The sequence below is a fragment of the Antechinus flavipes genome, chromosome 5 (assembly GCF_016432865.1).
Source record: "Antechinus flavipes isolate AdamAnt ecotype Samford, QLD, Australia chromosome 5, AdamAnt_v2, whole genome shotgun sequence".
In the NCBI taxonomy this organism is placed as follows: domain Eukaryota; kingdom Metazoa; phylum Chordata; class Mammalia; order Dasyuromorphia; family Dasyuridae; genus Antechinus; species Antechinus flavipes.
The window spans coordinates 15,548,393-15,564,405 of NC_067402.1; the positions used below are offsets into that span (position 1 = coordinate 15,548,393).

The 16,013-nt window shown below is 50.1% G+C and overlaps 1 protein-coding gene across 4 annotated transcripts; it reads left to right on the plus strand.

Moving 5' to 3' along the window:
- The first annotated feature begins 63 nt into the window (after positions 1-63).
- Positions 64-12,832, plus strand: CBX3 (chromobox 3). Of its 4 annotated transcripts, none has more exons than XM_051963498.1 (6): positions 64-811; positions 2,027-2,078; positions 5,219-5,361; positions 9,586-9,748; positions 10,721-10,878; positions 11,325-12,832. In XM_051963498.1, exons 2-6 carry the CDS (start codon positions 2,055-2,057, stop codon positions 11,449-11,451), a joined length of 615 nt encoding a protein of 204 aa, XP_051819458.1. In that variant the 5' UTR covers positions 64-811; positions 2,027-2,054; the 3' UTR covers positions 11,452-12,832. The 4 variants fall into 4 exon arrangements, with proteins under 4 accessions (XP_051819458.1, XP_051819459.1, XP_051819457.1 ...); XM_051963497.1 differs by lacking the exon at positions 64-811 and adding an exon at positions 1,169-1,267; XM_051963500.1 differs by lacking the exon at positions 64-811 and adding an exon at positions 1,169-1,267 and having other exon boundaries at positions 10,784-10,878.
- The last annotated feature ends 3,181 nt before the right edge of the window (positions 12,833-16,013 follow it).

The following is a 16,013-nucleotide window of genomic DNA, read 5'->3' on the forward strand; positions in this document are numbered from 1 at the left end:
GGCGCTGGGTCTGAAGCGCGGAGCGAGGGCGAAGAGTGAGAGGTGCAGGCGGAGACGGCGACTCCGGCGGCGGCGACTGCTGCGACTGCTGCTGTCGCTCGCGCGGCTGCCGCTTTTCTAGAACCTTCCCTCCGACCAACGCGTCTTCCCCCTCCGCCTACGTCAGTGCGGCTGCGCAGACGCACTAACGGCCGCCAACGGCGCGGAGGGGCTACGCTCGTCTTACGCCAACGGCGTACCCCGCCCCCGCAGGGCGGTGCCAGGCGCCATTGGCGTCCACGCGGCCTGGGGCCGGGCGCAGAGCGCGAGGAGGCGTAAAGGGCGTCTCAGAATTGCGCACGGCCCCCGCCTCGGCGCAGGGCGGGGGAGAAACGGTCGCGCAGTTTGAAATTAACACAGCCCCCGCCCCCGCCCCGGGGCCCCGACGGGCTCTCTCCGCGCCGCCAGAGTCCGGGAGCCTCCCGCCCCCCCGGCTCCGCCCCCCCACGCCCCCACCCTTGTTCCGGGGACACGACTCGGCTCCGGCCCGCCTAAAGGGCCCCGACTCGGCCGCCCCATTCTTCCCGGGGCCCCCTCCCCCACCCGCGGCCAACCCCGCCCCCACTCCCGCCCCCCACCCGTGGGGAGGAAGTCCTTCGGGCCCGCGTTTTGGCGCCAGCGCTGACGCCGGCGCGGCGGAGTCCTAGCCTAATCCAGTCCAGCCCGAGCCTACGCGGCCCCGGGCTTTCGGCAGCTGCATCCGCGGCCGCCCTCCGCCCCCCTCGCCCTAGTCCCGTCTTCCTCTCCAGGGACCGCACCGCGGCCCGCGACGGTAAGTGGAGCCGCCGCCCCCCACGCCCTCGGCGCGGCGCGGCCCGGAGGCGGGGGCCGGACGGCCCTGCCGCCCCTCCCCCGCCCGTTCCCGCCGCCCGGAGCCCCGCCCCTGACGTCATCGCTCCGCCCCGGCCTGCTTCGGCTCCGCCCCGGCGCTCCCCCTCCCTGCTCGGCAGCGGCGGCCCCGGCAGCAGCAGCAGCGGCGGCGGCGGCGGTGGTGGCAGTGGCAGCAGCGGCAGTAGCAGCAGAGGCAGCGGCGGCCCCGCGCAGCCCAGCCCGGCTCGGCCCAGCCCCGCGCAGCCGCCGCGCCCGCCCGGTCCCTCGCCCCCGCTCGGAGGCAGCAGCAGCAACAGCAGCGGAGGCGGCGGCGGCCCGGGCAGGGCCCGCACGCACGCAGCAGGCAGGCAGGCGGGCAGCGGCAGTAGCAGCGGCCCGGACCCAGAGCGGCGGTGAAGTCGGTGCCTTTCTTGCTCTCCCTTTCCCTTTCCCCGGGGCCGGGCGGGGGGCGCCCATGGCGAAACGGGCTCTGACTAGGCTAGACAGGGCGCCTGGCGGCGACTCCCTCCCCCCACGGCCCGTCCCGTTAGCTGGGGGGCTAAGCCCGGTCCCCCGCGCGGCCGCGGGCCTTTGTTCCCGCCCCCGCTGGGGTCCTCGAGGCGGGAGTGGGGGGAGCCTGCCGGGGGTGGGGGGTGAAGGGCGAGAGGCGGGCCGGGAAGGGGCTGGGGGCGGCCCACGGTGCGCCCAGTGGCGCGGCCTGGCCTTGGACGGCGGCCTCCCTTTGGCCTTGGCCTCGGGAGCGTGGGCAGGGGGCGGCCGGGCGGCCACGTGAAACCTCGGGAGCCGCGGGGGTCGGCCCTTTCCCCGCCCGATGTACAGTTCGGGGCCCCGGAGGTTTAATTGGCAGCGCTTCTGCCCACCCTCCTCGCCCCCGGGGTCGGAGCAGCAGCAGGCTTTGTGTCTGACCCCTCCCCACGAAGGTTGGCGAAGGCTAGGGCTTAGGTGAGCATGCTGTTGGAGACCTAGCCGTGCGCCACTAGTCACCTGCGCAGGAGCTCGAGGGGGGCTGCTCCCTTGCGTTTTGTCCAAACTCTAGCTGTGTCTGGATAGACCTGTGTGCTGCCTACATGGGGGTTGGAATCAGGACCGAACTTGTATTCAACTAGCTTTTTTTCTCTCGTGTAAACTTCCTTTTAACTGTCATGCATTTTTCTAGTAAAAGCTCTTCCAGTCTGCAATAAAAAATGGCCTCCAATAAAACTACATTGGTAAGTTAATAAGCACCTAAAATATGTAAGGATTAATCCAAGTCTTCCCCCACCCACCCCCCCAAAAAATTATAACTTTGCATCTCTGTGGTTCATAAATTTCACATCCAGCTTGACCCAAGTATAACAATTCAAGCCATATCCAAAGACCTTGAAGACATTAAAATGACTTTGTAACAAGTCAAATAGATCTAGTGAGAAATTAATCTTGACCACATAGGGGTTTTTGTAGGATAGGAAAGGGAGCTTCACTAGAGCTATATTGAGCACAGTTACATAGTATCTTCGGAGAAGATAACAGGGTGTCTTTAGCATCCTTTCTGGCTGTATCCATCACTTAGGATGCAGCCAGCATGAGAGGGCCTGTGGAATTCCTTGGAGCCTTCTGATTGGCTTCTCTAGAGTAGCCACAGTTGAAGCTAGGGTGAAGTGAGTTTAGGGCTTTTGTTTGTGTCTTCAGTTAATCTGGAGTAAAAATTATTCTTGGAATCACTTTTTCTTTTTAAGGTTTTGAGAGCTAGGGAGATTTCTAAACTGCTCTATCCCTCCCTGGATTGTAACTTCTGTAAGAGAGTTTGGGAGGCACAGGGAACGATGGAGCTCCCATTCCTAGTGCATATTTCAGAACAGCGTTTTCTACTGACTGCAATTTTTTTTACTGGCTATTTCATGATGCCTCATAGGTTGATTTCTATGGCTCCCCTCCCCACCGTGCATAAAGATGTATCTGCTTAGACCCATCAAATTTATTGTTTGCCAAAAACCAATTTCCATTAAGAACATTCTTTGAAAATCACACAAAAATCACGAAATTCAAAGTTATGGTTCCCAGTCTATCAAATTCTGTATTGTATTAGCTATTACGTTAGGCCTGAAAGGTGAGTGTCGACGTAGCTGAAATCATGTGTCTGTTTTTGCTTTGTGTACAATCTCTGGCCTTCACACTAAAGAAAGAAAATTGGTAATGAGTTGATTGATCTGTTAGATTGTGCACTTGAGCCTAATGCATTGATAGCTGGACTACTGAGGCTGTCTGAGATTCCCAAGCCCTTGGAAGGCCCTGGAAAGAGGCCTTTAGGATAACCCCTGAGTCTTTCCTTTGGTTTTTCCCCCCTAAGTTTCCTCAGCAAAACTTCCATTATTTTATTACTTTTAATTGACTGCATCCGGTGGTCAAATCATCACAAACCAGGGAAGAGTTAATTAACTGTCTACCATGACAGGTGAAGGTTCTGATGCCAAATAGAGTGGCAGAAAGAACTTGTGGAGCAATTGACTTGCTGCCATCTCTTAAGTTAGCTCTCCAGCCAGCAAAGTCTCATGGACACGCTGATTTCTAGAGCTTTGGACCACCTCACCTTGCTCACTCGATATAAGTAAGCAAAGATCTTCTCCAGAGGATCACGAAATGGCAGTTTCTGATCATAAGAAACCCCCAAACCCTAGAGAGGGTTCCTCCCTTTGTGAGGACCCAGTTTTTCTATACCTGTGTTAGGAAAGGGGGTTGGCTTTGCTTTCCCCCAGGGTAAAAGAGGGAGATGCCTTAGGCTTTCCCAGAAGAGAACATTGTGAGCAGGAAAAGGGCTCTCCCAGGCAGCCTCTCCCCCCCAGGCCTCAGGCCTGGCCTATCTCTGGCTTTGCTTGTCCCCTATCTCCTTCCTCTTGGTTTCTGCATCTGTTGTGATCATCCCCTTGAACGCCACTCTCTTTGCTCTTTATCTTCATGGACTGCAGCTGTTTTGTGTGTTGCAGAGTCTGGTCGTGCTTCGTTCTGAGCTGCTTTTTGTCTTCCCAATTTCTCGATTTGACGCCCCCCTTCCCCCTTTCCACCATCTACTGTTTAAAAGCAGAAAGCTCTTGGACCGGGCTCGGTATTGCCAAAAGATTTATATCCTCCTGATACAGATGAGTTTACATCCTGGGCATCTTGGAAGTTCTAATAAAACAGAATCATAAGTTTGATGAATTTATAATGGAGCCAAGATGTCTTCCATTTCACACATGGGTAAAAAAAAAAAGTATATGTGTGTGTCTCAATATTTAAAACATAGCTTCTTAGAAGCTTGAGGTGCTCATTTTTTTTTTTTTTGTGCATTCATGCTGTATTTGGGAGGTTGCCTTAAGCCAAAAGCAATTAGGGTTTCCTTGTGTTTTTAAAAAAAAAAAAACACAGAAGCCATTGTCTTCCAAGAAAACATATACAAGCATAAATGCTTAACCAGGGAATCTGGGGGAATTGTTTGAATGGCTTTAAGAAAAATGTCATTTGAAGAAATGAGTGTTGTCCCTTTAATGTGGAGGCCCTTTAAGGGCCTACTAAAGACCTGATGGCATCAGAGTGAGCTGGTGGCCAGTATTTTAGAACTTGTTCTTTTAAGGGACTGAAATAGGAACCTTTTTTTCCTATCTCTAGAATGTCAAAATCATTTTGTCTAAAGAGTCAGTTTATTTCGAGTGTTCAGGAAGAGGTTTTGGGAATACCTTGTCTGTCCATCACCTTTTTTTACTTCATTATTTGAGCTGGGAGAGAGGGGAAAGGGAGGCACCATTGAGTGATTTCTGGGGCGGGTTCTAACCCAAGCTCTGCCCACTTTTTTTCCTTTTGGAGATATTTGGGGTGTATTAAGAGTGAGTTTTTAACCGTGTGTGGCTCTGGTTCTTTCTGCTGAGCTGCAGTCCTTGTTAACAGTTGATTGAGTTACCAGCCATGTGACTGGCCACGTACATGCATGTCCCTGGCTAACATCTGGTTTCTGAAGGAGAAGGGGCATCTGCTTGGTCGGTGTGCATCCCGCTATGGCATTTTATTTGTTCTTGCTCCCTTCTGGGGCTCTGTACCTGGAAATGTGCCTGCAATCCTAGGAAGCCTTGCGTTGCAGCACAGGGTCAGGCTAGCTGGGGAGTGGTTTCTGGTGTTAGTGTGGGTAGAAGGGCTAGGGTGGATTAGTCTGGGCAGGCGGGCTCTTGTGGGTGCCATCTGTCCCGCCTAGTCATCTCTGCTGGGTGACGAGTACAAGTGGGGCCTGGGACAGCCACCACATTTAGAAGTTAAACCCATGGCAGTTAATTGAGAAAGCAAGGAAGTCAGAAGGCTTGACATGGATCTTTCTTTTTTTTTTTTTTTCCTTTTCTTTCTTTAGCAAAAGATGGGCAAGAAACAGAATGGCAAGAGTAAGAAAGTGGAGGAAGCAGAACCAGAGGAGTTTGTGGTGGAGAAGGTGTTGGACCGGCGAGTGGTGAACGGGAAGGTGGAATATTTCTTGAAATGGAAAGGCTTTACAGAGTAAGCAGCTCCCCACCTCTTGACCCCTGTCCCTGATTTCAGGGTAGAGGCTTTGGGGTAAATTGAGCTTTGTAATCCCCCCTCAGTACACATAGAAGCCATATATCCATAGCCAAGGTAATGGGGGGGGGGGTAAGAGGCTTTGGTCTTTGAGGAGACCAGGAAGGGCCTCCTGTAGGGGCTGACCTGTGAGTCCTGTTGTAGACCCTGGTAGTTCAGAGCAGAAGGAAGGGTCGGTGTCTTAATAGATCAGCAGTGTTGACATCTCTGTGCGATGGACGTTATATTGGCTGTCCATCTGCCATAGGACCTTTTTGGTCCTTTAGAAATGAACTGCTTTTTAAAATCTGGTACAGAAATGTGACTCGACATCCTGTGCCCTGCCGTCTCCCCTGCTGGTGGTGTTTGGGCCCAGGATAAAGCCAGTGCTTTACACCAGCACAGACTGACTCCTGTCAGGCTTGGTGCCAGAGCTAGCAGTCAGTATTGCCAGCTTCTGGGTGCGGAACGCTCCACAGTTTACAACCACCATACAAAGATCCTCTGGAGACAGAGCCTGCCACAGGCCCCATTGGATAGATGAGGAAACTTGGTCTTCCAAGGCTGACATGGCTGGGGCCCTATATCCAGTTTAGTGATCCCAACTTCCTCGCTCTTAGCCCAGTTCTCCTTGAGAGCAAGGACTTGGCTTCAGGGATTACATCTCTCCTAAGGACTCGTACACAAGATGAGGAGATGGATGAATTGGTATTACTGCAGTTCTTTCTGGTGTCGAAGTGACTTTGTAGCTACCCAAGTTTGAGCAGGTCCCCCAAGCCAGGAGGAGCTCTGGCAGGGCCTGGAGATGTCGGGAGCCATGGCCTCTGTCTTAAGCTATAAGGCCCTGGTCCTCTGGGGGGCTTTAGGGCTGAGAAATTCAGAGCGGACACATGAGCGTCAGCAGCAAAAAGGAAGCCTAGCAGGAGCCCAGAGTCAACTGTAACACTGGCAGTTAACGTTGTAACTCTGTGGGCAACAGGTGTGCCCTTGCAGCCCTTGTCTGGGGGCTTCCTTCCCACTGAGCCAGGGGGTCTCTTTTAACACAGCCTTAGTCTGCATTCCAAAAGGATTGGGCACTCCTTCCTCCCATTGACATTGTTGCCAGCAATGACTGTACCTCCTCACCGAGGCGCATCTGGGGGACAGCAGACTTAGCTAAAACCTGTGTTTCTCCTGCATTATCTCCACTGGATAGAGGGGGAAAGCGTAGCACCTGGAAGAGTTCTCAGAGCTGTGTCCTCCCTCCCTCTCTCCCTCCCCCAGAAAACCCAAGCTGCTTCCTCTCCTTGCCTTTAACTTCCTCTACCAAACTATTTCCCATCAATGAACATTAAGTGCCTGCTTTAAATCAAGCATAAAACTGGTTACGTGGAGCTATCTGCATTTGAGACTGAGAAATTAAACTGGTGGGAGAGCCAGCAGCCCCCATGCTTCCTATCTGAGCCCCAAATGTCAGCTTTGCAAAGACTGCCCAGGCCTGGGGATTCGGGCCCTGCCCTCAGGACTTTCCCTGGCTAAGGACAGGATGTAGTGGAATTGAATTTCTTTACTCCCAGACTCCTGGGCATATTTCTGTATTTCAGCCACCATTGAGCCTTGTCGTTATACTTGATTATACATAGTCTGATCCTGCTAATGATTAGAAAAAGGAAACTGGATTTCCTGAACTCACACTCATCTGCGTAACCTCTGGTGTCAATTAGGTGAAAGAGCTCTTGTGGGAATGGTGGTTCCAGTGATCTCTTTACTAGTGTTGCCGACTTGGCTTCGGGGGCCCTGATCTGCATCGTTGCTGCTGGCGACTTTCTCACCCATTTAATTTCTCTGACTCACAAGCAGGTAGAAGGGCCACCTTTAATCAGCTTTACGCCAAATAATAAGAGCTTATGCCAAATGATTCTCTGATAAGAGAGTATTTCAGGAGGTGGACAGTGCAGGGTTAACCCAAAGCCTGCCCTTCCTACAGGAGCCAAGCACTGGTTTCGTGTTTCATATGGAAGGGAAGGGGAGCCAGGGGCCTTTGAGAGCCAAGGATTTAGCTCAGCCTAAATAAGAATAGGAACTTATAGGTCACTTCAGGGTTTCCAGTACACTACCCATTGGGTCACCCACTTCAGACCATGAAAATTAAGTCCAGAGTTACCTTTTGGAGCGAAGAATAATCTGGGAGTCTGGAAAAGCTGCTCTTAGCCCTGAGCATCAGGTGGCACTGGGTCAGGAGCAGATTGTTCTAATTGTTCATCCTCAGATAAAGGTTTCTTTCCCTTTGGGTTCTGGGTGGGTTTCCAAGACTAAGATGAGTTGTACACAGTATGGCCACTTCTTGCAGAGCTTCTTGGGTGTATGTTCAGCAGACAAAATAGGGGAATCCTTTCCCTTTGAGAGAGAGGGAGATGCTAGGGAGTCAGGAGCGGGGACCAGCAGACAGGTTGGAGAAAGTAAAGGCTGCACTCGGCACATGAGGCACTTTGCTGGGGTTTTGGGAAAGAGCAACATTTTGCTCTACCTTGAGGACATTGAGCAGAGAGCACAGCAGGAGTGCCCTGGGTGCCCATTGTCAAAGTGCAAGTGCTTAAGTCACCTGAAGGGCCCGAGCATTGACTTTTCAGCATCATCAAAAAAGGCAGACATCTTTTAGTCCCCAGGGCTTTGGGAGAAGCAGGTTCGAGCTCAAGCCAGCATTAGTGAGAAGGAAGTTCCTTGTAGAGCTGGCGGGTGCTGTTGGGGAGCAGTGGGAGTACCTCCTGGGCATCCTGTGGTTCTCAGAGGATCTGAAGGGAATAGGAAGGGCATTGGCACTCTGGGTACTGAGATGGCTCCCAGTATTAGACCCAGGAGACTCCAGTTTCATTCTTTGTAGGAACTGATACTGAAGGGAGACAGGGCCAGAATTCCACTACTGAGGAACCAAAGAAACTAAGTCAGTGACAGAGTCTTTGTGATTCTTGTGCTCTGCCTGCCTCACGAAGGGCCAGTGAGGGGAAGCTGGCCTCAGTTTCCTGATCTGTTTCTTTTTCCCTCCCAAAGTGTGAAGGGATGAAAGGTGTGACGGGTAGTTTGGGAAGTCTGGCTCTTTTCCCTAATTGTGGACCCAGACTCTGCTCTTCAGGTAAACCTGGCTGCCCCAGGGAGCTCAGGGGTCTGTCTCTTAAAAATGGGAATCATAGTGTGAGTAGATTGCCTCGTGCCCTGGCACTGCCCGCCTGTTATGGCTGGTGCTGGTCCCGGCCTCGGGCAGTGCCTGGATGTCTGCAGCCTCTTTGGGGGCCCTTCATGCCCCCAGGCTCTCTGCTCTGACCTTGTCCTTCCTTGGCCCAGCTCCTTTTCCCCATTCCTTCGTGGCCTTGGAGCCGAGAGTCCTGTCCCCTTCCTGCAGTTACCAGGTCTCATCGTTGTGCTTGGTTGGTCCTTGTGATCACATTTGCTGAGCACTTAGCCCAGTGCAGATAGGGTACTTTTGATCCCTTGTATTGCTCCCCTTCCTGGGGCTTGCCCTCCTCTCCCCACTCTTCTGTACTTGGTCCATCCTCTTGGACTCTCTACGTGGGGACGGCCTTCAGCCCTCTGGTGCCTCACGCTCAGCACCGAGCTGGGGAGCCCCAGGATGGTGTATGTATGGCAGGGGCTCCGTTGAGCAAGAGCCGGGATGGAGTCTGGTCCACATGACTCTCCCAGACTCCCTCGAAGCCTCCCCATCTTGTGACTCCGAGATGGATCCTTTAAAAGCGTGTCGGTCTCTGTATATAGCAAAAGGATCTGCTTCTTCCAAAGGCACCTTTGAGCACTTGTGGTAAGCGGGGGAAGGCCTGAGGCCCTGGACTCGGAGCCCGCCCCCTGAAGTGGTCAGGAAGTGCCACCAAGTGTGTCGGGGCCGCTGCTTGTGCCCCTGCCCCATCTCCTGTTGTGGGGGGAGCCTGGCTGAGCTCTCCAGCTACCTGGCAAGTGGGGGGTGGGGAAGAGGCTTTATTTTAGACAGGTTCTCTCTGGGACAGTCCTGTGCTTACCCACTCATTGTCCCAGCCTGCTCATTGGCCCTCTGTAGGCTGGCGACGGGGTGCTAGGCTGTTGGCACCGGAGCCTTCCCGGTAGAAGCCCTGGCCATTGCAAGGGGCTGGGGCTGGGCAGGAATGGCCGGCGAGTGCTGCCCGTCACTGAAGGCTGTAACTTTGGACTCTTCTTACACAGTGCCGACAACACATGGGAGCCCGAGGAAAACCTCGATTGCCCAGAGTTAATCGAAGCATTTCTGAACTCTCAGAAGGCTGGTAAAGAAAAAGATGGAGCAAAGAGAAAGTCATTGTCGGACAGCGAGTCAGATGACAGCAAGTCAAAGAAGAAGCGCGAGTCTGTAAGTGGGGGGCCTGGGCTTGGGGAGGGAGGCACTTTCTGGGGAGGCATTTGTGGGCATGGTTTTTCTGATAAGGGCCACTGAGTGGCCTGGAGTAGTGGCCGATACTCTGAAACGGGCTATTCCTCTTGAAAGTTGTGAGTCAGTGACCCTGATGCCCCTTTTCTCTGACTCAGCCCCTCCCCAGAGACCAGGGGGTGGTCTTGCTTTCAGAAACATACGCCCGCCAATCCACACACTACAAACCCTCCTGGGGCTGAGCCAGCTGGGTCCCTGATAGTCTGGGGAGAGGCCGCCCAAGTCAGCATCAGGGCTGGACTAGAAGTGCCTTCCCCAAGCCTCTCAGTCCAGGGCCTTGTTCTCTGCCAGTCCTCGCCTCCAGTGCCCTTTACAAAGGACATGTTAGGAGAAGAGGGCATCCATCTAAGTTGGCATCCCAAAGACTTGAATATCTTGGACTCATTTTCCTAATTGTTCTTCTTCCACGTGGGAAATTGAGAGCTTTTATGTCACAGGTGGTGAACCCCACAGCATTTGGGGTTGTAAGACCCTAATGGGCCCCCCCTAAGCTAAGCAGTATCTCTGCAGTGAATTCACTTTACAGGGTAAAAATAGACTGGTTTTTAATTGGCGGCCATTCTTTTTGGCTTCTCAAAAGTCTTCCCTCCTTTCTGAGAAGTTCTGCTGTGTTTGGAGGGGATCCTATAGCTTTTCTTTCCTATGTGGGGACATTTAATGCCCTTAATTGGATTATAGGGAAAACCAACCTGAACCCTGCTGGTAAACTTGAGGCTTTTAAAAATGACAGTTGAAGACCCAGCTTGGGTCTTTCCCCACCCTATTGAATATAGATTCTCACTTGGGCCACATAGATTTTCTGATAAGTTCTATCCCAGCTCTTGAACTCTATTCTCATCATCTGTAGAATGGAGAGTTTGGAGCGGGTATTCTAATAGCACCCCCTTTTTAAAGCTGGTAGAGGCAGAAGTTCCAGGACAGAACGAGACCTTGATGGAGTCTTGTCTCTTACGACAGGCTGATAAGCCTCGAGGTTTCGCACGGGGCCTGGATCCAGAGCGAATCATTGGTGCTACAGACAGCAGTGGAGAACTAATGTTTCTCATGAAGTGGTAAGGAGCAGAGTGAGAGTGGGTAAAAAGCCGTGTGTGCTCAGTTCTTGGGGGTACCACAGGAGAGCCACCTAGAGCCAGTCTGCACAGCAGAACTGCAGCTTAAAAGGGGGCGTTTGTAAGCTTCTGTCACAGATCTAATTGGGGAGGGGGAGGGCATGTGTAAATGTTAAAGCAGTCTAGTCATCTCTAGGGGAAGGTCAGGGTCATTCAGTTTAATACCCCAGAGTTGTCCCAGGAGCTCTGGAGCAGAAGGTGGAGATGGGAGCCAGGGGCCTGACTCTGCAAGTCTCTGCAGAAGGCCCCATATCTCCAAGACGCTGATGAGTCCTAACTCTTAGCCTGATTTAAATAGAAGCCTGATGTTCTTTTAAAGCAGCAATTTTAAGTTAGGTAAATATTTTGGTTGTGTTTTTGAGCCAGTTTTTTTTCCCACCTCCACACAGGAAAGATTCCGACGAGGCCGACTTGGTGCTGGCCAAAGAAGCAAATATGAAATGTCCTCAGATAGTCATCGCCTTCTATGAGGAACGGCTGACCTGGCACTCTTGTCCTGAAGACGAAGCACAATAATCATTTGTGTTGCTTTTTAAATATAGATATACACATATACAGTGCATATATGTGTATATCTATTTTAAAATCTGGATCTCAGTTGCATTCTTTGATTTGTTAGCAGTGTGAGCACCATCTACATCTAATGAGAACTGAGTTGGGTAGGTTTTAAAGTAGGTTTTTGTTTTTGTTTGGTTTGTTTTTTGTTTGGGCTGGTTTTTATTTTGCATCAACAGCACTGGTAACTGAACAAGTAAATACAAGCTTTCTGCATTTACTTAACATTTATCACAGAAGAGAGCATTTGATACTATGGAATTATTAACTTCCTCCACAGTAGAGAAAAACTTTTATAAATACTGATTAATAACTTCTGTAGTCACTACTCTGAGTCCTAAGAAATGTTTAGCCCCCATGTATGCCTAAGGTTAGCTGTCCGAGAAAATATTGTGTCCGTGTAGATTTGACATTCACTCGAAAACCCAACTTCTTAAAAGTTACATTTTCCACCTAGAGGTAAATCCATTGAAAGGTTGCTTCCGGCAGCCATTCCCCATGATTGCTTGGTTCTGAGAAGCCTGAGAACTGGGCTGCCTTTGCTTTTCCAAACACTAACTTTTTGAACAGAAGAGAAGGATTTTGTATCGCTTGCAGTCTTGCTGGAGTGTTCGTGGTGGTGCTCGATTTCTGGACCCCATTAAGGTGGCCACATGAGCATCTTCCCTGGGGACACAGAGGCAGCCCCAAACAGACAGGGGACGACAACCCCGCGTCCACCCAAAGCCGCCTTGGTCATTTCTGGGTGGACGAGAGCCCTGATTGCCAGGACTTGGCGGGGGGGCACGTGCTGGGGCGGGGGTCTGACATCTCCGTTGTTGATGCTGCCCAGTCTCAGCTTAGGAACATGCCCGGGTAAATGCTGCCGGAACTTGTTTAAACATTTACCTACAATGTTGAAGTAGAACCATTTTGGCCTTGATTTTCAGAGAAAAACTTGGACTTCTTGCTTCAGAAAGTTGGGGTGCCCCATCTTGTTTTACTAACCAAAGGGTTCTCTTAATCATGTAGTAACATCCCCATCTGCTGGAACTGAAATATTCTGCCCAAAGGGCAGGCATTTGGGGGGGGTTGTGTTTTTCTAACTATGGGCATAAATGGGGAAGCGAACGTACCCATGTTATGTAGTCTTCTATCCTTGACGTGCATGTTTTTCCTTCTTTATCCCAACCATCCCTTCAAAGTAGGACCAGCCTTTTGAGCATTTGGGTCACTTGACTCCACAGGAGTCAGGGGAAAAATAACTTTGTAGTCATTGGAATGTTATACAACTGTATATTGTTTACTTTATTGTAAATACTGGTGAACAGTGGTCAATAAATAGTTTTATATTCTTCCTTTACATGCGATGGCTTTTTTCTAAAAACTCGGCACGAATGGGAGCGGTGAGCTACAGCAACGCCTGTCCAAGTGTTGCCAAATCATTCCCCGAAGAACCAGTGAACATCGTTCACCATTTATGTATTTAATGCTTTTCCCCAGTTATATTCAAAACAAACTTTTTGAGTTCTTAGGTTCTTTCCCTTATCTCCAACATAATTAAGAAACCATATGTGAGTTAGGGAAAATGGAGATCACCCACCCTGATGAAAGTAAAGACCCTCAAGAAGATGTTAAGACTAGTTTGCTGTTCTTTAGGAACAAGATTGGATTCTCTTACCCTATGTAATGATCTTGAAAATGAAATGACCATAGACATGTCTACGATATCTTACTCCTTTGTGCTCATTCTAGTCTCCTAATTTAGCTTAGTTAATTTAAAACCTATAAAATAACCATTGACTCGAGACCCCTACAAATTGTAGTTGAAATTTTCTGGGGGAGGAGCTTGAACATGACAGCATCTGGGATGATGGGGGATCTAGCCTAAAAAATCTATTCCAATACAGCTCAGTATTTCCTGCCCCCATCACAGAACAGGCATCTGGCAGCTACCAGATTCTTAGTGGGCTATTGATGTATATTGAACTTGAAAACTGGTCAAGCTGCCTTTTAATTCTGCCTTAAGTAAGGACCTTATTAAAATTATCTTAAGATAGTATCAGAGGAAATGGAAATACCCACTTAGGTCTCCCAGCAGCATCAGGAACATGTTCCACTTGGGTTCCTGTAAAACGGGAACAAAGCCAAAGGGGAAACAAAAAGGAAGCTCTCCCCACAAAGTTGGGGAAGACTTGGAGAAGCTCAGGTGACTTAATCTCTTAAGGAAAGTTGATCGATTCAGGAAAGAACCTGAAGTCAGAACCCTGGTTCCAAGGGGGCTGGGGCATTAGGAAGCTGTGTGATGCTGGGCAGGCACTCTGTCCTGATTGGTCCCACACATACACGTTGGCTGCTGTTAACTGGAGATCTGTGACAGTTTTCACCCAAGCTAGCCACAAAGGACTGCCAGGACAGTGCAGGGGCCACCCTGGGGGTCAGCAGTGGAGGAAGGTGGTGGAAAGGGAAATTGTGGGGAGATCAAAAGCCCATTGCAATGGCTCTTTAGTGTCCAAGGCCTCTCCAGCAAGGTTATACCTTTATTACGAGGCCATGTGGCCCTCAAGGTCGATGTTGCCCCTCTCTTTGTCAGGAAGGACTTTGGTTTGAGGGGGTTTTCAGTTCTTAGTCTGATTCTTAATGCAACCCCCCTTTTTTCTCATTTATTCTTGTCTTCCCCATTGAGAGTGAAAGCCCTTTGGGGAAGGGACAGTGATTTGCTCATGAGTCCATTTCCATCCCTTAGTACCTGGCACATAGTGGATGCTGGACTCAGCCAGCCCATCCCACTTTGGGATACCCTTTTTTAATTTTTCATTTTTTCCCCAATTATATGTAAAAGCACAACCAGGATGTTTCAAAGGTAAATTTCAACGCCAGTCTCCCTAATTCCAAGGCCAGCTCTATCAGCAATAATAATAATGAAAACAGAAAAGCTGAGGTTCCAAGTTTTCAGTTCTGTTTCCCAAAATGGGAACCCACACAGGCAAGTGATTGGAGCATTTGTTCAGTATTTCTTCTGGATCTACAGTTATCAGACTTTTTCAAATAACAGAGCACTTAATCATAGATTTAAGACCTAGAGGGCACTTTGGGCGTCATCCGATCTAATCTTAACCCCCATATCTCTTTCAAAAGGCACAAATATTAGCTAACCACGTGCCATCAAGTTTGGTTGGCAACTCATCATCTTAGATGTAGTTTATGGATTAAATCCATGGATTGGATCCAATAGACTGAAGAGATCCGATTTCTCAAAACATAATAAATTAAGAAAATAAAGGAAGGTTTTTAATATGGACCAGGGAGTTTGAAGGGGACATAGCTCTAACTTAGAAGAGACTCTAAATGATAAGACAATTTATAGACACTCCGCTGAGACTTCTTTGAATTATAACTTAGGGAGTATCGCTTGACCCAGTAAAAGCCTCCTTTCCTCATCTTAGCCAAGAAGATACTAGAAGAGGGAGTGGTTCACTTTTTGTGGCATGGATTCTTCCTCTCTATACTCCATCTTTATGGTTTCAAATAATTTAAAGGAATATTAAATTTCAGTTAGAGATTAACATAAAGATGTAATTTTTCTCCCCATGGAAGGTGAGGAGAAGGAGTCTTTACAGCACTAGACCTCACCCGTACCCCTTTTACTTTTGGTCAGAGAACCTTTGCTTTTGACTGGGGTTGGGGGTTTGGAATGAGGTCTCTTAGATCTAGCTGGTGCAGTGGATGGAGCACCAGGGCTGAAGTTAGAAACCTGAGTTCAAATCCAGCCTCAGACACTGACTAGCTGAGTGAGTCATTTCACCCTGTTTAACTCAGTTTCTTCATCTGTAAAATGGGCTGGAGAAAGAAATAGCAAATCACTCCAGTTACTTTACCAAGAAACTCCCGGCTCAGCAATCTGGGACTCTAAACGGCTGGTTCTAGTAATACAAATTAGGAGGAAAATAAGAAGGCTCCTCAGCTGGAGTAGAATTGTGTAGGAGGGAAGAGGGTTCATCATCAGAGAGCACTTGCAAGCAAATGGCTTTTTAAATAATTTCTGCTGTTAAAAAACAATCAGCCAGAGCAGGGATTCCTCCCTTTGAAGAAATGCCTTCCCCTGCTGCAGATTTGCACCCGTTCCAGGCTAACTGCCCTGGCCTGCAGAGAATGGGGGAGCAATTCCCTTCCAGGCCCATCATCATGACGGTCTTCAAAGGAGGCTGGCCAGTGTCTGGACACTCCGAACTTCACTGCTTTGCCCGGGATCTCAAAGGAAGGTCTGGAACTCCAGGCTCTGTGGGTCCTGGCCAGAGGATGGGGCAAAAGCTCCCTACATGTTTCCCAGCCCCTTCCTCTATTTCTGTCTCCTTCTCTTTACACATTGCTCCTCCATCATCCCTGTACTTCAGGGACTTTTGTTCCTCCCTCTCCCCCCAAGCCTGTAAAGTTCTCTCTCCTCACCTCCACTTCCAGGAAGCCCCACCTTCCTCCTAAGTTCTAGGTTCCCCTGAAAAACCACCTAGAGGTGTGAGCCATGGCCAAAAACAAGAGATTGGACT